The sequence below is a fragment of the Myotis nattereri genome (assembly GCF_964212035.1).
Source record: "Myotis nattereri genome assembly, chromosome: 12".
Classification (NCBI taxonomy): Eukaryota; Metazoa; Chordata; class Mammalia; order Chiroptera; family Vespertilionidae; genus Myotis; species Myotis nattereri.
The window spans coordinates 9445918-9468684 of record NC_138087.1 but is presented as its reverse complement, the minus strand read 5'-3'; the positions used below and the strand labels follow the sequence as shown (position 1 = coordinate 9468684).

Genomic DNA, 22767 nt, shown 5'->3' with positions numbered 1-22767 from the left:
AGTTCTCATTGAGATCACTGAGCATCCTTATAACCAGTGTTTTGAACTCTGCATCTGGTAGATTGCTTGTCTCCATTTTTGTTTAGTTCCTTTTTCTGGCATTTTGTTCTTTCACTTGGGATGTTTCCTAGTCTCATTTTAACTGCTTCCCTGTGTTTGTTCCTATGCGTTAGGCAGAGCTGCTGTCTCCTAGTCTTGGTGCAGTGGCATTATGTAGCAGGTGTCCTAAAGAACCCAGTGGCACAGCCTCTCCGGTGTGTCTGTGTGAACTGTGTGCATCCTCCTGTTGTAATGTATTGCTATTGGTATGTCAATGGGAAAAACTTACCCACAGGCCATTTTGCCGTAAAGACTGGCCATGACCTCTATGAAGGATCTGTTGTGCAGGGGCTTACCCCATGGAGCAGGACTTGCTTCAGTGGGGATCTGATGCCCACTGAGACCAACCACATCTTGAGTGTGGTTTAGTGTGTCACTTGTGGAGGTGGTTGGGTGGTGCTTTGGCATGTTCTGAAGCTGTCCACCAGGTGTGCTGGCTCTGGGGCCTCCAAAAGGTGCAGGGCAAAGTCAGCTACTGCCTGTGCCCTGCCCAGGGCCACCGGACATGAGCTACAAAACGATCTGCAGATGGCTGCTACTTATGCTAGGCTTGAAGGTGATTGGGAGAGGCCAAACTGCCTACCAAGGCTGGCTGCCAATGGTGTCAAGTTAGGGGCCACTTAGCAAGAGGTACGGGGCATGCTGAGGCCAGATGCTGCTTGTTTGAGATTTTAGGAAACTCTGCAGAATGAGCCAAGACAGGCTGTTAGTACAGAAAAGCCACTGGAAACAGCTTGGGTGGGCCTGGAATTTGGGTGGAGCAGGGTCTCAGGGAATCACCAGGGAAGATAAAACAGTGTTAGCCACGTTGATGGAGACTCAGATATGATGTCCACTTGCAGGCTCTATGGGGGAGAGCTCAGCAAAGGAAATATGGTCTCTGACAGCACTTCTGTCTAGGGGAAAGCTGCCCCTCCAGCCCTTGCTCCCTGTAGTTCCTTCCTGTATGGTCCTGGCACATTTCAAGCTGTTGTGAGTCTAAGTCTATGCACAGGCCCTTTAAGTGGAATGCCTGGGACTCCAGGAGCCCTCCATCTCATTTAGTCACCATCTGTGCTGGATTAACAGCCAGAAGTTATGGGAACTCCTCCTCCTAGACCGGAATATAGGACTGGTGGAATGCGGTGTGGGGCTGGGCCACTTGCTCCTCAGGGGGGACCTCTGCACTGAAGATATCCCTCCTTATTTAAAACTGTCACACTATGGGTGTAGGACCAACCTGTTCTGTTCTGAGTTCTGCCCCTGCTACCAGTCTTCACATGGCTTCTTCCTTATATCTGTAGTGATAGGAGTTCTGTTCAGCTCGGTTTCAGGCGGTTTTGAGTGATGGTTTCTCTGTAGCTCAGTTGTAATTTTGATGTGGTTGTGGGAGAAGGCAATTACCTTCCGCCATCTTGACCGGAAGCCCTCTTAGTTTACTCTTTCCAGAATTCAATTAATTTGTTTTTATTACTGAAAGGCTTATAATAAACTCTAAAAAAGAAAAATAAAGAGGCAAACCTATCCAAACAAAACAGTAGTATTTACCTCTAGAAAATGCTTTCATATATGTTACATGTTGAAACAATGTGGCCCATGTACCACACTGAGCAGTGTGGGCACAGAGGGGGCTGGCCCACGAGGGGCATGAGCTGTCACACTGGAAGCTAAAGGGTCTGCTGCTAGCTACCATGACATACAGCAATGCAGCAGCAAGACCTGGCCACTGGGTGGAAGGCTTGTTCAGGTATGAGTAGGGAATAAAGAACACGCTTCATGTTGAAAAAAACAACATCAACCCACCACATTTAACTACTGACTGAGCAAACCAATTCTGATGGCGAAAGTGTGTGAGGCGCTCTCCTCCCGTCACAGTTACAAGCTGACATGAGGTTCCATGTCTATTTTCCTTCCCCTGCAGCAGGAAGGTTCTGGCCCTCCTCAGAAGCGTACACACCCTGCTTCACTAATGGCAGGATACAGAAGAGCTGCTATACAAATAACTTGTAGTTGATTATGGGCTAACAAGGCTGATTTCACTAAGCCAGGCCTCCCTGGGTCAGCCCCACACTGGGCAGCTGATCTGTTCTGATAACTAAGTTTATAAGGCCTGCCTTTCCTCTAGATCAGCTGCTCATTCAGGGCAGAGTGTGTGGTTGATTTAAGACTGTCTTTCTAGTGAAAGTACTACTCAAAAAAGGGTTAACATTTTAAATTTCAAGTAAAAGCCAAGAAAGGGACCCAAAAGACCTAACCTCAGAAACCCATGGCACACAGGTACTCTGTAGTTGCTTTCATTTGCTTTCCAGATCTGACAGGTGCCACTGGGGCAGGACCAGGGAGTCTGCAGAGGGAATGCTGAGCAAATGGCATCTGTCATGCTCCCTCTAGACCTCACTCAACACTTGTATGGATGACCTTTGTAAAAGAATTTGCTCTGATTTCATTTATGTGTCAGTGTTCTCACTGCTAGGCCTTGGGTTGGCCTAGAGATCTTTCAGGTCAGTTTACAGCTGTCTGCTATGGCCTGTACATCTGTCTGTCAGTCTATCTCACAAACCCAGCAAGAAAGAAGGAAGTTACTAATATCAGTCCCATCCACGCCTCTCTCTCTCAGGCACCCTGCCAAGTGCTAAGTGCTTTCTTCCACAGGAGACTGAAGAAAGTCTGTCATTTCTATGACATCGGGCTCCGATTACAGCTGAGAAACCTGAAGTTCGGAAGTATGATAACAAACATGTCTTCATAATTATACAAGTAAATTTGGGAAAATGAATGATGTTTTTGCATATGTAATTAAGTGAAATGCAAATACCTGCCACATTTCTACCTTCCTTTTCACTTCCTCCTTTTCTGCAAACTCACTTAAGTTTGCCAGGGCTTTGGCTGCCAGTATTCTCCTTTCTTCAACACTCAATTCAGACTGTAGAGCAGTGTGTGGAGCGACTTCAGGCACATCTTTGCTGCTCTGTGTTTTAGGTCCAACCGAGGACTGTGCTTTGGGGCTGGAGCCATAGTCCACAGGACTGCTGCGGCCACCATGAACTTCACACTGACATTGGGTCCCTCGCTGGGGAGAACAGTGTGGTTTCTTGGGGATATCTGCAACATTGGGTGTAATTGGTTCCCCAGGGTTGGATGAACCTGAAACACCTGAAGAGAAGGTTCTACTTCGCTGTACTTCCTTTGGAATATTCTTCCTTTGGAAAATTGGTGACCCGTCATCTTTCAGTCGTTCTAAGCCTCCAAATTTAGTTGGATTCCAGAAAGAAAATGTATTGTGGACCAGCATTTCCTTATTGAAATCCAGCTGTGGAGTCTGTGGGGTGTCACAGTGGCCTACGGGCACCCGCTGCCTAGGGGTGTGGCAGAATGCGACCTGAGCAGATGCGGTCCATGGGGTCCCTGACTGCTCCAGGAGTGACTCGGCTCTCTGTAAATCGGAGTCGCTGTAGCTGAGCTGCCTTTTCAGGTGAGTCAGGGGCTGAAGGTACTCTACATTCCGTCTCTTCCACAGAGGGTCAAACTCTTGCTCACTGGAAAGAATCATATCCTGATTCTCAACATCCGCCGCCACTGCAGTGGGAGTGGAGGAGTCCGACGCCTCCCTGTCGTGCCTCAGGAACTCTCTGTCCAGCTGCATTGTGACCACCTCAGAAACGGTCTTTTCAATTTCGGCCGAGAGGCCGGGTGCTTCTACCGCTTCTGTCACTATGGGCCTGTTCTCAGCTAAGTCGAGCAGCAATTTGCACACAAGGTGGATAATTTTTGGCACGTGTTTCAGAAGTCGCGCCTCATAACCATGAAGTAGATGCCGCTGGCGAGTCAGATACTGTGTTAAGGTGACAGCATGTGCTTTGGGGTCACAGCAAGAGAATATGTTGCGAAGAGGAATCAGAAACTGAGTAAATTCCCTCACACACAGTAGCTGTCCTCGAGTCTGAATGGAATTGGGACGCTTTGCCCGAACAAATATAATGGCTTGATCAGCAGTCATTCTTGTTGCAAAAACTAAGTAACATGCTATTAAAACACCTACATAGTGAAGAAGAAAAAACTAGATGAGAAAAGCTTATATATATTTTTATTTATCACTCTCAGATTATTTAAATTTTATATGTTTTTAGAAACCATATAAATAGGAAAACGTTTTAAGGATAATATAACTTTGTAACTTTTTGCATAGGTGTTTATATATTTATTTGTCTATATGGTACCCCTTGCCTTGACTGAGACCACTCAGTGCACACTGTACCCAGAGGAAGCACAGAAATTGTCGCAGTGAAGCTAAGTGTGGAGTAACGGGGGATGACGGAGTAATGGTGGAGTGAGTGGGGGATGACTAAGTGTGGAGTAAGTGGGGGATGATGCAGTAATTGTGGAGGGAGTGGGGCATGACTAAGTGTGGAGTAACGGGGGATGACGGAGTAATGGTGGAGTGAGTGGGGGATGACTAAGTGTGGAGTAAGGGGAGTCAGCGCGGAGTTGGGGGGAATCACTGAGTGTGAAATAGGGGAATGATTGAGTAATTGGGGAGTAAGGGGAGGTGATCTAGCATGTTTATCCTCTTATGCTCAACTCTAACATGGGAGAAATAAAATCCTGCTTCTATTTCCCATTTAACAGTTTCTGAAAATTTCCATCCAATGGATCCATACACTGCCTTTGCCATCAGTTGCTGGAATATTCCTGCCTGGCATTCTGCCAAACTGGACATTTTTAAATTTGGGAAGCAGTCACATTCACAATCTATTCCCCCCCCTGACAATTCTTCTTATAGACTTGTCTCTACGTGAATATGTGTGTTTTTTCCATACCATGATATAACACTATATTGCTATAAGCACTTTACATTAAGGGAAACATTATAAACATTATACATTCCCCTAACGAAGCTCCTGAGCAGGTGGGAGACTCCATGGCAGGTACACAGGTACACTACGGCCAGAGTCAAGCTCAGGTATATGGTTGAAGCAAATGGTAATGAAGATTCCAACTCATCAGTCTTTATTTCTGTCCAATACCAGCATGACACTGAGATTCTGCTGCCTGTTTAAGTAAAATAGTTGATTTTTATATAGAATTCTAGGCATGGACAGACTCTCCTTCACAAACAAAATTTGGACAGTCATGAATTTAAATCTTGGCCCTTCCACTTACTTGATGTAGCAAATTGCTTAGTCTTTTCAAAATTCACATTGTTGCTAAAGATTTATTAAGACAGTAAGTGTAAAATGCTTAGAACAGTAGGTAAAACAATGCTTGCTATTTTCATTATTATTTTTAAAGACAGTGGATATTAAATAATATTATTCTTTATATGTTTAAATATACTACAAGGCAATAAAACAACCTCCTAGAATTTACCTGTTCGACCAAGCCCTGCATGACAATGGATAGCTACTTTTCCTTCTTGTAAGGCAAATGTCATCACCTTCACCATATCTAAGATGGTGGTAAGCGACGCTACACCATAATCCTTCCATCCGAAATTGTAGAAATAAACTGGGCAATGAAAAGAGAATAGGAAAAAAGCATCAACATACAGGAAAAATATTTGCAAGGAGATGTGAAGAACATGAGTGAGTTCATGAAGAGTAGAAAACTGTAAGGCACGCAGATCTCACTAGATGTGTAGGCCTGGAATAATAGGCTTTTTACATTTCCAGTAAGTTTATTGTTAACATTTCTTACAAAGCACATTCCCTATTACTTTAGGCATTTCCTGCTGAAACTCAGATAGAAAGAATTATGGAAAAGCAGGATTGCAAATTAATAAAGTCAGTGATCTACACGCAAATGCCTCAGCTCTGGAGAGAAAGCATAATCCTGGTTAAACATAGTCTAAATGACTGATAAACGGCAGAAGATGGTACAGATTTTTCCACCCAGTGGGGAAAAAAGAGCTAGATGAAAGCTTCTTAAAAAAAGTTCTAAAATCGCACAGGTTGATCCTTTCTAACCTGGTGGGATCCCACCCTGAAGTTCTTATGACTAAGGAGCTTCTGAAAGTGTCACATAAGGAATCCTAGCATCCTACCCAGGGGCAGAACTGCTGTGCTGCAACAAAAGCATCAGCAAGCCCTGGGTTCCAATCCTGCTAACACAGTTAGGCTGTGTGACTGTGGGCAAAGCAGAACTTGCTAAGCCTGGGTGAAGCAGAAACAACTATGTTACTAGACTGCTTTAAGGATAAAATGAGATAACAGGTCTGACATACTGTTAATGTTAATGCAATCACTAATCACATGTTACCATTATTTCTACAGGGTCTCCTTTCAAGGTCCCTCTCACAGAAGAAGAAAGCCTGCCCTTTCAACAGCAATACCACAGAAGAATGGTAGCATTCTTTAAAGTTAAAGTGAGCTCATCTTCATGTTTAGGAGCCCTACTACTGCACAGTTATTTCCATCACCTTTTAAAGCTAAGAGCTGAGCAGACCAAAGTCTCTGAGTACTGTCTTGGAGAGAAGGGTGGAAGGACTTACTGCCAGCCTCCATGAAAGCCTCAGGAAGGTACGTGAAACCACTTTCTTGTTCCAGAGGGTTCCCACAGCTGGCATGCTCACCAGGCCGCTGCAGGTTAATGACTGTTTTTAAGCCATGGCTTAAAAGAAAAAGAAAAGAATGAGTCATACCGGGAATTAGCTAGCATTTTTTTAAAAAGTAATCACTTTTAGCATTAATAAACAGTATGAATTATTCTCAAATATCTTATTTGAAATACGTTTTTTACACCTATTGTTAAAATGAAAACACTTTTCCATCGATGCCAAAAGCAATGGAAGAGAAAACATGAGCTGGCTTATTAAAGTGTATGAACAATATGACATTTTACCTCTGAAACTGCTCGATGACGCAGTATTTCTCAAGGAGCTCAGTGGACGGGCGAGCCATGGCCAGGATGTTATCGGTGATCCTACAGATGCGATAAAAGACTGGTGAAACCACAAAACCTAGACCATTCCAGCTCCATGGACTGAGAGCAGGGTAACTAGCTACTACTTTTTTTTTTAGGATTTCAAAAACTCTGTAAGATAAAAATCTCCTTATCCAAATCTGGCCTAAATTTTGCATTATGATTAGGGCTCTAAAAAAACAACAACCCTACCTAGCTGCTTAAATCTCTGGGAAAATTCCAGGGCTTAAGTATGGACTGCAACAAAACATTTTCAAGGACACTCAAGAGATTCTAGTGGACATGATGGAGAAACCTCAACTGGAGCAAAGGTGAGGTTCATTATCCATAAGTTTTTAACCAAGTGAGGGGGACAACAGGAGGCATTTTCAGTTCTTGAGCTATCTGCAGTTCAGCTACCTATGTGTTAAATGGAATAAAAACACCTGCTTTGGACGGTTGGTGTGAGAATTCAACATGACACAGATGTAAAGTCTTCAGCAAAAATCCCCACACATGGTTATTAATAAATGCTGAGTTATTGCAATTTAGCAAAAAATAAGATCTCTGGAATCAGTTGGGCCTGGTTTCAAATGCTGTCTTTTCTACTTTCTAAAAGCTGTGTAGCACATTACTTAGTTTCTCTGGACCTCAATTTCTTCACCAATAAAATGACTTTACCAATGCCTACTTCACAACAGTTTGATGAAGAGGAGGTAATAATTTGAAAGTGTCTAGCACAGTGCCTGGCCTGTAGCCAAATGCGTGTTTATTAACTGCACAAATGGACAGAGACCTAAGAAATGGCTATGTACAAGGTACATCAGGCAGTCTACCCAAAGATGTGGGTCACATGAACCTGAGAGGAGTAACGTTAAATAAACAGGGCAGGATCCAAAAAGATACCAACTCCCCCCTCCACCCCTGGCATAATGCCTGAAATTCAACAGGGCTCCCCAAAACATTGGAACCACCAAGATTTAATAGTACTTGGTATGAGATGAGGAGAGATGTAACATGATATCAGCAGAGGCAAAACAAAAGATTCAGATGGTTCAGTAAAAAACAAATAAAAATATTAATGTGGCCTTAAGCTGCATTATTAGAAATTACATCAGGAATAGTGTTGGCTTTCTCACAAGGTTCTTTAAGAAAGACAGTGACGGACTAGAATATGATCTGTGCAGAACAGTGACAGTGGACACCCAACATTATCAAAATCCATGTACCCAGCAAATCCAGTATGAAAAAGTATGGGTGGCAAGTTAAGAGACTCTGGTCAACAAATTATCTAATTTGTAAATGGATTCTTGCTATATACATTGGTTCATCACTAGAATTCTTTAAACAGTGATTTTCAAATGGGATTTGGTCTGATTATCAAAACTTTTCAGGTATCACTAAATTGAAAAGATCTACTTGACAGTTTACTATTAATAAACCATAAAAAATGCAAGTATCTTATATTGCCCACTGAACTGACAACTTGGACCACGACTACTGAGGCAGACTGAAGATGCATTTGTGTGAAAGTGGGTCCTTTCACACAGAGAATAGGACCAAAACTACAGTAAGGTTAAAGCTTACCTGTATGAAATTGGAAACTACCTCATAATTTTTCAAATTTATAGCTTAGCATTTTTATTATTTCTAGCAATTTCTGAAGTTTAAGAGCGATCTAGTTACCATTTCTTTAAGATATGTACATACATTATTTCACTGAATTAAAAAAGACCCCGTGGCACTGGCTGTGTCATTTCCATCTCACAGACGAGACCACGGAGGCTCAGAGTGCCTAAGTGAGTCGGCCACGGCCTGTCAGGCAGCAAGAGGCAGGAGGCACGGCTCTGGCCTCAGAGCCCCGTGCGTCCTCTCCCATGGCCTCCTGCCACCCGGCACGACATACATCTTTACTGCCTTTTTCAACTTAGCCGCAGGGAAGAGCTGCAACAGACCGCCAGAATCACTCACCAGGACGAGTAGATCCCCTTAATGGCCTGCTCCTGCTCACTCCAGCGGGCTGGATTTTCATATTTGCAAGCTTTGCCCCCACAGGCCATGGAGCAGGCCATGTGTCCAGGAATGACATGCCGTAAACGCTCTCCGACTTTTGTATACTTTGGTGTTGGACGTCCTGAATTGCCTAGAACATGCAGGAAGGGATTTGAAACTCCGCTCTCCAAACAGAACAGTGACCTGGGAAACGGCTGCCATTTTATCTCAGATTGCAGATGGGGAGCTGGTGCTGACCACCCTTTACTGTGTCAAGATTAAATCCATTTCCATTGCATCTAAGTTCACTATCTCTTAATGTAGGAAACTCTCTCGTACACAATCTCCACATGTCATACTGGTCACAAAGAGAAGAAACCATAAAAGCAGATCTTTTATAAGGGAGTGAGGTTTGTTCAGAACTACGTTTTTAAAGAAAAAACACACAAGTCAGTAATTTTATCTATTATATATCCACTGAAACTCTCAGCATGACAGACAGTAAAAAGTATAATGCAGAATGGTCAAAAATTAAAAAGGTATAAGCACAGCACAGCCTTTTCACATTCCTTACATTTAAACTCAAAGTTGAGGCAATCTTTAAAAAGAAAAGGAGTTTTACTTTTTCTCTCGGGGCAAGTTGGGTTTCTCTTGGCGCAGCTGAGAGAGGACACAGCTAGCATCACCTGGAGAGAGGATGAGGAGAGCATCTTGGTGGCGGAGCTGGAGCCGGAGCCGGAGCTGTGCTGCCCCTGCGGCAGCCTCAGTACTGTGTCTGAGGCGGAGTGCCGGCGGCCCTGTAAGAAGGAGCTGAGGAAGGGCATGGCTGAGAGCCGCCGGGGCAGGTCCTGCATGGCGCTGGGCCCCCAAGGGGAGAGCTGGAAGCCAGGAGATGTCAGTGCCAGCTTGCTCCGTGATGAAGTTACACTGAGATAAGAGCATCACTCTGCATGATCTAACAGCCATTCAGGATAGGCTGACTTGTTTCCATAGTGACGAACAAAGAAAGTACTGATTCCCACTCAGAGTTGCACAGGCAAAGTCCCACATGAATGAGCTGCGTTTTGAACAGATTGTTCAAATATGTGGAGGAAACATGTATTTTAAATAAATTATTCCTAAATTACAACTATTCTATTTTGTTTTCCAAACATTTAAAAGATCTGACTGCCCAAAATATTACATCTAAAATACTGTAATGATAGAAAGTTAATTGTAATGAAGTGGGACATGCTGGATATTTATAACATTATTAAACCACCACTGCATTTTTTAAAACCAAAAAAAATCTTGTTTTCTTGGCAGAACTATTAAATACTTGGATAAAACAAATAAAGATGTCTGTAGGGCTGGTATATTAATCAGAAGACATTTACTTTTAGTTTTTATTTTTAGAATGTGAAAACCCAATTCTTGGCGATGCCTTTATTGGATAGTTATGATAGTCAGGCTTCTCAAAAACTCAAATACAGTTCGGTGCCTTTTGTCAGTGACTGGGGAGAAAGAAGCTTGGGTAATGTCTTGGCAGAGGCCTACAAACAAACCTCACTAAGCATCACATTTTTTAAAGGAACTGGGTGAGGGGGTGTTGTAACTTGAGGATAAAGAATATAAAGGGAACAGAAACTTTAACAACCACCAATTGTCCTCCTCTTCCTTGGTTAATGTCAGGCTGTACCGCCCCCCACCGCAACACTCCACCCCTCATCTTTCTGTCTCTTGTCTCCAAAATGGTATTTAACCATGGGCACATGGAAACAATCTACTGCCATAGATAGGGCTCTTTTTTGTTTTGTCCTTTTTTATTTTAACAATTAATAATGCTTTAAGCAAGCACGTTTTAAAAGGAACCCATCTCCCCAACAGGAGGCACTCTGTCAAATAAGACAATTTGGTGCTCCAATTCCTACCCACAGTGTAGCACCATGCCCTTGCTATTCTGTGTACAGCAACAGAGAATAATTTTTTTTTAATGTAACCAATCTAGAAGCACAGCTTCCAAAACTTTACAGGAGAGAAAAGAGTTGGTGCTGCGTGGAAGGCAAGTTGGAACCTGATGGCAGAAGACCCCTGACTAAGGGGCTCTCACCTGCTAGCTGGGGATCAGGGAGCCAGACTCAAGTTCTGAACAAGTCTCTGTGCAGAGGTTCACGCTGCCCTGCAGAGACAGGGCTGGAAGCACAAACCTAGGGACCTAGGGACAGTAATTGGAGCAGAGCAAGGGTGTGAGACAGTGCAGAGGCAGACAGATGGCAGCTGGAGGGGGGCTGGACACAGTGCCGGGAGTTCCTCCCTAAGTGAGCGGCAGAGAGACACTGAAGCTACTGCTGAACACAGGAGCCAGTGAGGAGCAGGTGTGTGACAATCTGGCAGGCAAGCTCCCTTTGAGATACAAGGCATGTGAGGTGGCAAAGGAAATCTCAGCCAGCGAATGGGAGGTCCCTATGTCTGCAACTCTAAGGACACCTACAGAGGAGAGTCCAGGTGACTGCTCTCAATGGTTCTGAAGCAGAAAATAAGTGTGATGAGGGTGACTAGTCTGGATGAAGCTAAGGGTGGGACAGTTAACATAGCATCTCAGGAGTAAGTTTCGCTGTGAAATCTTAACTGGGCTGACCTCAAATAGTAAACATGTAACCATTTAAGCACACTCAGTTACTAGACAGTTAGGGACCCTGACTGGGAGTATTTAGGGAAGTGGACCCACTCCTGTGGCATGCGCTGCAGCTAGACTGGTGCTGAGGTGGAGCACAGCTGACCTGTGGGCATGGTAAGCAGGGGCAGAGGCCTGCACTTCCCCTAGACACAACAGAACTGTCACTCCACCAATTCATGCTCCAAACTATTCCTTGGCAAAACTCCCAACTCACGGCCATATTCATTTTTAAAAACTACATTTATTTATGCCAAATGGCTTTAATAGGGAAGTGTACCGCCAATCCCACCTTGAACATTCTAGACTCATCTCCCTCCAGTCTTTGTCCATAGGCATGTGGATTTTCTGCATGTTTATAATCATATTGTAAATACACTTTTTGCTTTAGTTTTATCATGATTTTTATTTAATGGAAACACAATAATTATGACATATTTAGCTGATACATAATTTACTTATTTATTCCTTAGCTCTTAGATATTTATATTATTATCCATGATTTTATTTAAAAATAAGACAAACATTTTCAGGACTAGAACCTTTCTGATTCTATGTTCTCTTATTTAGTAAATTCCTAGGGATGGTATGACTGGTAAGCAAAATTAAATTGCAAAGCTTATATTTTTACTAGAGACTCAATGCACAAAATTCGTGCCCTTGTTGGGGGGGGGGGGCAGAGGGTCCCTCAGCCCCATCTACGCCATCTAGCAGTCCTGGAGCCCTCGGGGGATGTCTGACTGACAGCTTAGGCCTGCTCTGCCGCAGAAGCAGGAAAGGCTCCCGCCACTGTGCTTACCAGCCGTGAACCCAGCTCAGGGCTTCTGGCTGAGCAGCGCTCACCCTGTGGGTATGCACTGACCACCAGGGGGCAGCTCCTGCATTGAGCGTCTGCCCCCTGGTGGTCAGTGCATGTCATAGCAACTGGTTGTTCTGCTGTTCGGTCGATATGCATATTAGCCTTTTATTATATAGGATTCACATATTTCAACAACTAAGTATGAACATGCTGAAAGAGGAAATATTTTTAGCAACTCAACACAGGTTTATTTCTGAGATCAGAGAGAAATACAGAGCTAAAATACAGATCAAGAGATGCTATCTCTGATAGGGTTTTGTGCCAATCTCTTGGACCCCAGAAACCTTCTGATTAATTTTGTGGATCAATTTTGTTATATATACCCACATTTTTGTTTCACAAATCTATAAGAAAGCATATTTGTGCTTCACCCTAAAAATCAATTAAAAATTTTAAATAGGGATCAGTTCTAGTTTGCTAATGATAAATTGTTCAGACTCTTAGAAATAACATCTTAATTTTTATTTAAATTATCAATAAGAAAAAACCAGAAGCCATATCTTTAGATAAACAGGAGCAGCAAGACTATATTAGTTTCTATTTCATATTTTATAGAGAATGGAATGTTTTAGTCATTTTATGAAGGGCCATGCTTTCAGCAGACACTTAAAAGGCACAGAACCCTTCTCCTAGTGGCCACAGAGAGCTTCTGTAGAAGCTCGTTATCCTCAGCCGCATTAGCCTCTCTCTGCTTTCCTTTCCTCCATCCTGCACAATCATTACTTATTTGTAGGCCACAATAACCAACACTACTGTTGTTTTCCCACATACCTGCTAACAACTGATCTATTTTTCCTCCTTTGACAACATATTTTTCTAAATACATAAGAAAATGTCAGTTTCCTATATTTCATGAATATAAAATCATGGGGGACCCTGCCTCATTACTGTCCCTACCCTTCTCACTCCTAAATATGCTGTCTCTAAAAAAAGTCAGCCTCCAAGAAAAAGTAGGAAAACAATATAAAAGATAATCCCTGCAAGCAATCCTACACTCTCCTGAGCTGCTGTGATCATCAATGTACAAAAGACCTCTCTCCCAGCATAATGGACACGGCCTGCTTGCACATGTGGTGTGTGTGATGTGGTGTGGTGTGTGTGTGTGTGTGTGTGTCCCACCAGATACTGTTGTAATTAACTAGTTATTAACAATAGAAAAGGAACAAAGAGAAGGCCAGACATTACAGGCAGGTCATTTGGGCAGCTTCACCAGGAGCTGCAACTGCAACCCCCAGGGAACCACCTTCCCATTCTCTGTAGATCGCTGGCGGGAAGGGTCCAATAAAGGATAGACGTATGTGCAGTGAAGCTGGGGTGACCAGGGGAAGTACCTGTCAGTCAAACCTGGGGAACCACGGACTTGTCAGAATGGATGGGACCAATGAAAGCCTGCAAAAATTTGGGAATACATAATCTCCTAATAAAGGAGTTCTCTGTCTTGTTGCTCTTGACTCTTGGCTTCCTGGCATTCGCCAAGCCCACATGCAATGGACAAATGGACTGATGCTGGACTGGACTTGGCTCCAACATGGAAAGAAAATTCTGGACACTGGCTCTGATTTTAGCTCTGCTGAAGCCCCAACTGTACTTCTTCTATGACTGGACTAAGAGAAATGGGATCTTGGAATTTTAGGGGTGTAATTCCACAGAAATAAAAGCTTTCTACAATATCTCATCCTCTCTCGCAAGTTTCAGAAAATTCTTTTTCTTGGGATATTGCAAGGAATCCACCCCCACGAGCAACAGGTGGGGATGAGGACCTCTCCCCACCGGTAACACACCCACAGTTTTACTCAGAATCATCCAGAGTAATATCTAAGGAACCAAATGAGTTACTGGTTACTGCAATGTGAAATTATCTACACTTGTCATAAGCACAATAAACAACAAAATTAAAGACAAATCTCAAAAATTGGTAATTTCCTGTTATACTCAAGATTTCCGAAAGGACTAAGAATTCCTACTTAGAGAATGGGGTGGGAGCAGGAAGTCCATCTAACCTCATTCCTAAATCAATAAAGGAGTCACGTCCAGGAACTGGGCTGGAACACCTACTTTCCAACCTATCATTTTCCACTTTTTGTGACAGGAGGCTCACTTCTCACATGGCAACTAATTATTCAATTGCTGTACAGCTCAAGAGGTTTTCTAATGATGAGTCAAAATCCAATTTTCTCTGTAAACACTGGTTGCAAATTCATCCCTCTAAAACAAACAAACAAAAACAAACAAATCATCTGACTTGCAAGGTATTTAAATATCTGAAGACAAAACTTCTCCAAGATCTCCCCTATTTAGGATAAGTTAATTTTTTTCAGACATCCTTAGTATATCACTGTTTCCAGATCCTTCACTATGATTCTCCTTCTAACGGACCCCCTTCTCCCTCCACAGGTAAACTCCTAAAAAAGCTGCTCATGTCTATCATTTCCATTTGTCACCAGTCTCATCCTCAACTTCTATTTAACTCTGGTCTCTGCCTGCCCTGAAACTGCTCTGCTTAAGGTCTCCAATAGCCTCTGCTTCAAGATGGACTGGTTCTGACTGCTCAGCAGCATGCAAACCAGTTGAACAACTTAACTTTAATTTTAAACACTTTTTGGAGAGGATTTTATTTTATTTTGAATCAATCTCAAGTTTACAGAAAACTTATAACAAAGAATATTTTCTCTTGAACCATTTGAGAAGAAGCTGCAGATAGGCTGTCCCATTACTCCAATTAACAGCATTTATTTCCCATAAATAATGAGGTTCTTCTCTACAATTCCCCCAAATTATGACTGATACATTACTAGTTGCCCTTTACTCCATGGACCTCACTCAGGCTTCACTGATTATCTCAATACTAGAGGCCCGATGCATGAAATTCATCCAAGGGGCATGGCCCCCCTACCCCTGCCCCACTGCGGCTTTGTCCAGAAGGTCATCCGGCCTAATTAGCATATTACACTTTTATAATTATAGACTAGTAGCCCTGTGCATGAATCAATAGCTCGCAGCAGCCCTCCTGCAACTCTCTGCCCGCTGCCCCGCCCTCCTATAGCTCCCCCTGCCCCCACTCTTCCCCAGCACACCCTTCATAGCTTGCTGCCCTGCCCCCTCCTGTAGCTCTCCGCCGCCCACTTGTAGCTCGCTGCCCCACCATCCTGTTGATCTGTGATCCGGTCGTTACATGGTCAGTTGTTACGTAGCTATCATTTGCATATTACATCTTTATTATATAGGACTAGTAGCCAAGTGCATGAAATTCGTGCACATTAAAAGGGAATTAATTGCCCTAACCGGTTTGGCTCAGTGGATAGAGCATCAGCCTGTGGACTCAAGGGTCCCAGGTTCAATTCCTGTCAAGGGCATGTACCTTGGTTGCGGGCACATCCCCAGTGGGGGGTGTGCAGGAGGCAGCTGATAGATGTTTCTTTCTCATCGATGTTTCTAACTCTCTATCTCTCTCTGTAAAAAATCAATAAAATATATATTTTTTAAAAAAGGTAATTAGAGCAGATATTTTAATATTGGTATGTGCCCTTTCTCTATAAGTGTGAGAGATGAAAGGAAATTAGTAAAATGTATATGAAAATAATATATAAATTTATTAGTAAAAAAACAGTAACAAAAGGATATAACAACAGAGGCATGATATAAAAATGACAAAAACATGATATGAAAACAACAAAAACATGATATAAAAACAACAGTGATGCAAACAATGACTGATAAAGTGATTAAACTTATTCTAATATCTCCCTGTGCACCACATTAAGAGTGAAAACACTTTCAGAGTGCTTGACTAATTTCCCTTGTGATGAAGTATTTAGAACTTTAACTGTAACATCACATGCTCTTCAAACTCGAGAGAAAGCAACATATAACTGACCATGTGCGAAAGCGGGTTCAGGTAGGAATATGCCTACTCTGTGTAGAGTTTGTCCTTATGATTTATTAATAGTCATCACAAATGCTGGCATCATGGGAAACTGTCATTGAATCAATTTAAATGGGAGGCCAGTGTCAGATGGGAACAAATTAATTCTTGGAATCAGAACAACCTCTCCCTCTGCAGATCCTGTTAATACTTCAGCTTCAATAATGTTAGGTCATAATCTTTTGATAATAAATCTGGTACCATTACAAAGACCCCATTTACTATTGAGATTTCTCAATAGCATGATGATTGCACCACTTTCAATTTTAATTTTTGACATGGCATTCCCGAAGGAGTAATACTATTAAGAAATTCGATGGGAAAATTTTCCTTTTCAGCATCATCTGTAGAATCAATGGAATCATCACTCAAATATGTGTGAAAATCTCCATTGGGTATATCCAAATTTTCTTCATTTAATTTTTGAACATGCTCATTTTTTGGACAAAGAATTGCATGTTTAGATATATTTTTAATATTATCTATAGCAGTGGTTCTCAACCTTGGCTGCACATTAGAATCACCTGGGAATCTTTTTAAAATCCTGATTCCTGGGCCGCATCCTCCGGAAATTGTTTCTTTGTTATGGGGTGGGGCCACAACATTAGTAACAAAGAAACAGAATTTCCGGAGGATGAGGCCCAGAAATCAGGATTTTAAAAAGATTCCCAGGTGATTCTAATGTGCAGCCAAGGTTGAGAACCACTGATCTATAGATATATATTTCCAAAGGTAGCTTCACTAATAGATCCATTACAAATCATTTCACTTCCACGCTCTGCTCCGAGGGCGGGTTCCTGCCTGAAACCTTGCCCTGAGGGCAGGTTTCTGTCTGAAACTTCGCCCTCCAGGAAACAGCTGGGGGAGGGCACAGCCATTTCCAAGACAACCCCTGCAGGACTGACTTCCTTCTGGTTGGTCGCGCTTCTGGCCGTGATGTTACACTCAGGGTTTTAATATAAGTAGATTCCTTATAGAACATTAGCCCATACAACATTCATACAATGCTGTACTTAGTCATCCTGTCTCTTTCATTTATTTCACTCTAGAAAAAGTTCCTCAGTCTTTTCTTGACATGGATGCCCTTGACTTTTGAAGTGTACAGGCCAGTTATATTGTAGAACATCTCTCAATTTAGATGTGTCTGTTTCCTCATGATTAGATCCACGAAGCCCTGATGTTTACTGGTGAAGAACAGTATTTAGAAAGAAGTCTGGGTGCTAGGCATGCTCAGTGCTACTAGTGTTACCACCAGGACCTCTCAGTGGACAGAGCTAAGGAACAGGTGCACTACATACATGCAAAGACACAAATCACACATTTACATATGTACTTGTTTCTACATGGATGCATGTACACTGCCAATTAAAAAATGGGCAAAGGATATGGATAGACATTTCTCCCAAGAAGATATACAAATGGCCAATAAGCATGAAAAGATATTCAAGCCCAAATCAGTTTTAAGTGTGATAGAGAAGCCTTATAGCCTCAGAGGCCAACCCCAGAACACTGCCACCCAGAGGCTGAGCCACAAACTGACTCTTTGCTAAACACAAAATAAGGCAGTCTGGGAAACAAATACGGCCTGCTTTAAAATAAGGACTGTGGTTTACAACACAGAGGAACAGTGTATCGCAGGGAAACTCAACACTCCCCTGAATACCTGGCAGGACTAAGGCGATCCAGGCTGAAGATAGGAGGAACCGAAGGACCTTCACTACTGCAAATATTTTTTTTCTTTTTTCACCTTTTAACTAAGAAACCAATTTTTTTCTTCTCTTTTTTTCTTCTTTTCTTCTTTTTCCATCACCTGATTTTACCCTTTGAATTACTACCTTCTTGTTTTTGACCAGTATTATTACTGCTACCATTTTGCCATTTTTTGAAGTGCCATTTAATTTTCTCTTTATTTTATTTTGGGATTGGTGTTCTCCATTCTATTTTCATCATTATATTATTGATTGCTTCTAGTCTGCATTCATCTCCAGGGAGCTGTTGCTGGAATTTGTTGGGATTAGTGTCGGTTCTATAGGAGTATTCTCCTCTTATAAACAGTCTCTTCCCCTCTTCCACTTCATTCTCTCTTTTCGCTCTTTTTTTTTCTTTTCTTTTCTCACTTTTATTTTCCCCCTCCTTTTTCCCAATTTCATTTTTGCACTCCTTTTTTTGGTCCCTACTTTTCTTTTCTTTTTTCTCTTTTATCTTTTTCTCTTCCTTCTTCCTTATCCCCTAATTCTCTTAATTCGGGTGGTCACCTTTATTTGGGGTTGTTGATGTTGTGAATATATTTGTGTTTAGTGCCTGGTACGTGGTGCCTTGTTGTGTTGTGTTTTGTGCCTTTAAATCAACGCAGCAGATCCAAGCAACAACAGCCTCCTGAGCACCACACCCTCTGCTGAGGAACAGCAGCTGTACGTGAAACCTCCTCCCACCAGCCAGAAGAGCCACCACAGCTGTGAACAGCACCCACCAGAGGAGCTGCTGCCAACTGAATAGCAGCTGCTACTGCAACTGCACGAAGAGCAACCACAGACCAAGGAGTCACTGCCACCCAGGAAGCAGCCACTGAACGACTCAACGTCTAGATATGTCAGTGAGATCAAACATGGGTAGACAAAGAAACCCCCAAAGGAAAGAGAAGGAGGACTCTCCAGAAAAGCAGCTAAGTGATACAGAGGCATGCAACATGCCTCTGACAGAAAAAGAATTCAGAATAAGGGTCCTAGAGTGCAAAAACTGGATGGAGGAAAAAATCAACAACTTCTGCAAGAAGCAAGAAGAAATAGATGAAAAAGTCAACTACCTATGCAAGAAGCAAGAAGAAACAGATGAAAAAATCAACAACTTAAGTAAGACCCAAGAAGAAATGAAGAGTGATATAGCTGGAATAAAAAACATCATTGAAAGTATCAACAGTAGACTAGGAGAAGCGGAGGACCGAATTAGTGAATTAGAAGACAAGGAAGCAAAACACACCCAAAATGTACTGCAATTGGAAAAAAAAATTAAAAGACAGGAGGAGAGCCTAAGGGAGCTAAGGGACAACATGAAACGAAACAATATACGAATAATAGGGGTGCCAGAACAACAGAAAGAGGAACAAGGATTAGAAAACCTATTCAGAGAAATAATATCAGAAAAGTTCCCTGAGGTGGGGAAGAAAAAAGTCACACAAGCCCAGAGAGTCCCAAGCAAGGTGAACCCGAAAAGACCCACACCAAGACACATCATAATTACCATGAAAATGTTCAGGACAAAGAGAGAATCTTACAGGCTGCAAGAGAGAGACGGAAAGTTACATACAAGGGATCTCTCATTAGATTATCAAATGATTTCTCAACAGAAACACATCAGGCCAGAAAAGAATGGACGGAAATTTACAAAGTGATGCAAAGCAAAGGACTGAATCCAAGAATACTCTATCCAGCAAGGCTATCATTCAAACTTGAAGGGGAAATAAGAAGCTTCACATACAAAAAAATGTTAAGGGAGTTTATCACCACCAAGCCAGCAATGCAAGGAATGCTAAAGGGACTGGTATAAAAAGAAGAAATAAAAAGCTCAGAAAGAAAACAGCCACACAAAAAAAGAAATGGCTACAAACAAGTACCTTTCAATAATAACTTTAAACGTAAACGGACTAAATGCTCCAACCAAAAGACATCGAGTGGCTGAATGGATAAAAAAACATGACCCATACATCTGCTGTCTACAAGAAACCCACCTCATTAGAAGGGACTCACACAGACTGGAAGTGAAGGGATGGAAAAATATCTTTCAGGCAAATGGAAAGGAAAAGAAAGCTGGGGTAGCAATACTTATATCAGACAAAATAGACCTCAAAGTGAAGGCCATAACAAGAGATAAGGAAGGCCACTTCATAATACTAAAGGGATCAATACAACAAGAAGATATAACTCTGGTAAACATATATGCACCCAATGCAGGAGCACCCAAATTCATAAAAAAACTCCAGGAAGATATCAAAGGAGAGATCGACAACAATACAATCATAGTAGGGGACTTTAATACACCACTGACAGCACTGGATAAGTCCTCTAGACAAACAATCAGCAAAGATACAGCAATCCTAAATGACTCACTAGATCAGATGGACTTAATTGACATCTTCAGAACACTTCACCCCAAAGCCACAGAATTTACATTCTACTCAAGTGCTCATAAGACATATTCAAAAATAGACCATATATTGGGTCACAAGCAAAGTATCCCCAAATTCAAGAAGATTGAAATAATAAAAAGCATCTTCGCAGACTATGATGGCATAATATTAGAAATAAACTACAATAAAAACAACCCCAAATACTCAAACACCTGGAAGCTGAATAGCATGCTATTAAATATTGATTGGGTTACCAATGAGATCAAAGAAGAAATTAAAAACATCCTCGAAACTAATGACAATGAAAACACAACAATCCAAAACCTATGGGACACAATGAAAGCAGTCCTGAGAGGGAAGTTTATAGCTCTACAGGCCTATCTCAAAAAACAAGAAAAAATGGTAGTAAATCAACTAAATCTACAACTCAAAGAATTAGAAAGAGAGCAACAAGAAAACCCCAGAGTGAGCAGAAGGAAGGAGATAATAAAGATTAGAGCAGAAATAAATGACATAGAGACCAAAAAAACAATACAGAAAATCAATGAAACCAAGAGCTGGTTCTTTGAAAGGATAAACAAGATTGACAAATCTCTAGCCAGACTCACCAAGAAGCAAAGAGAGAGGACCCAAATAAACAAAATCAGAAACAATAGAGGCGAAATAACAACAGACCCCACAGAAATACAAATGATTGTTAAAAAATACTATGGACAGCTCTACTCCAACAAACTAGACAACCTGGAGGAAATGGACAAATTCCTTGAAAAATACAAAATTCCAAAACTCAATAAGGAAGAATCTAAAAATCTCAACAGGCCAGTAACTATGGAAGAAATCGAAGCAGTCATCAAAAAGCTTCCATCAAACAAAAGCCCAGGACCAGACGGCTTCACAGGGGAGTTTTACCAAACATTCAAGGAAGAACTAAAACCTATACTCCTCAGACTACTACAAAAAATTCAAGAGGAAGGAAAACTTCCAAGCTCATTCTATGAAGCCAGCATCACCCTAATACCAAAACCAGATAGAGACAACACAATGAAAGAGAATTACAGGCCAATATCCCTCATGAACATAGATGCCAATTCTCAACAAAATCTTAGCAAATAGGATCCAGCAGTACATCAGAAAGATCATACACCATGACCAAGTAGGATTTATCCCAGGGATGCAAGGAGGGTACAATATCTGCAAATCAATAAACATGATACATCACATAAACAAATTGAAAGAAAAAAACCACATGGTCATATCAATTGATGCAGAAAAAGCATTTGACAAAATTCAACACCCATTTTTGATAAAAACTCTCAGTTTTATCAGTAAGGCGGGAGTAGAAGGATCATACCTCAACATAATAAAAGCCATATATGACAGGCCCACAGCCAACATCATACTCAATGGACAAAAACTAACACCATTTCCCCTAAGAACAGGAACAAGACAGGGATGCCCCCTCTCACCACTCCTGTTCAACATAGTACTGGAAGTGTTAGCCATTGCAATTCGGCAAGAAGAAGAAATAAAAGGCATCCAAATTGGAAAAGAGGAAGTAAAACTGTCCTTATTTGCAGACGACATGATATTATACATACAAAACCCTAGAGACTCCATCAAAAAGCTACTAGACTTAATACATGAATTTGGCAATGTAGCAGGATACAAAATTAACCCCAAGAAATCTGAGGCATTTCTATACACCAATAGTGAACTTTCAGAAAGAGAGATTATAAAAACAATCCCGTTTCCCATCGCACCAAAAAAATTAAGCTACCTAGGAATAAACTTAACTAAAGAGGTAAAAGACCTCTACTCAGAAAACTACAGGACGTTGAAAAATGATATAGAGGAAGACATAAACAGATGGAAGAACATACCATGTTCATGGATTGGTAGAATCAACATCATTAAAATGTCCATACTACCCAAAGTAATCTATAAATTCAACGCACTTCCCATTAAAATACCAATGGCATACTTCATAGATCTACAATGAACTCTCCAAAAACTCAGCTGGAATAAAAAAAGACCCCGAATAGCTACAGCAATCCTGAAAAAGAACAAAGTAGGTGGGATCTCAATACCAGATATCAAGATGCCACTGTTCTCAAAACTGCCTGGTACTGGCACAAGAATAGGCATATAGATCAATGAAATAGAATAGAGAGCCCAGAAATCGGCCTGAACCAATATGCTCAATTAATATTTGACAAAGGAGGCAAGAACATACAATGGAGCCA

The 22767-nt window shown here is 41.7% G+C and overlaps 1 protein-coding gene across 1 annotated transcript in view; it reads right to left on the bottom strand.

Moving 5' to 3' along the window:
• PTPDC1 (protein tyrosine phosphatase domain containing 1) overlaps window positions 1-22767 on the bottom strand; it is an 84295-nt gene that overhangs the window by 14324 nt on the left and 47204 nt on the right. Inside the window, exons 3-7 of the mRNA XM_081103531.1 lie at window positions 8947-9118; window positions 6916-6996; window positions 6566-6684; window positions 5446-5583; window positions 2894-4113 (exon numbers count right to left, since the gene is read on the bottom strand). Of these exons, the coding sequence (XP_080959657.1) occupies window positions 2894-4113; window positions 5446-5583; window positions 6566-6684; window positions 6916-6996; window positions 8947-9118 (1730 nt within the window). The remainder of the gene's footprint in view (window positions 1-2893; window positions 4114-5445; window positions 5584-6565; window positions 6685-6915; window positions 6997-8946; window positions 9119-22767) is intronic.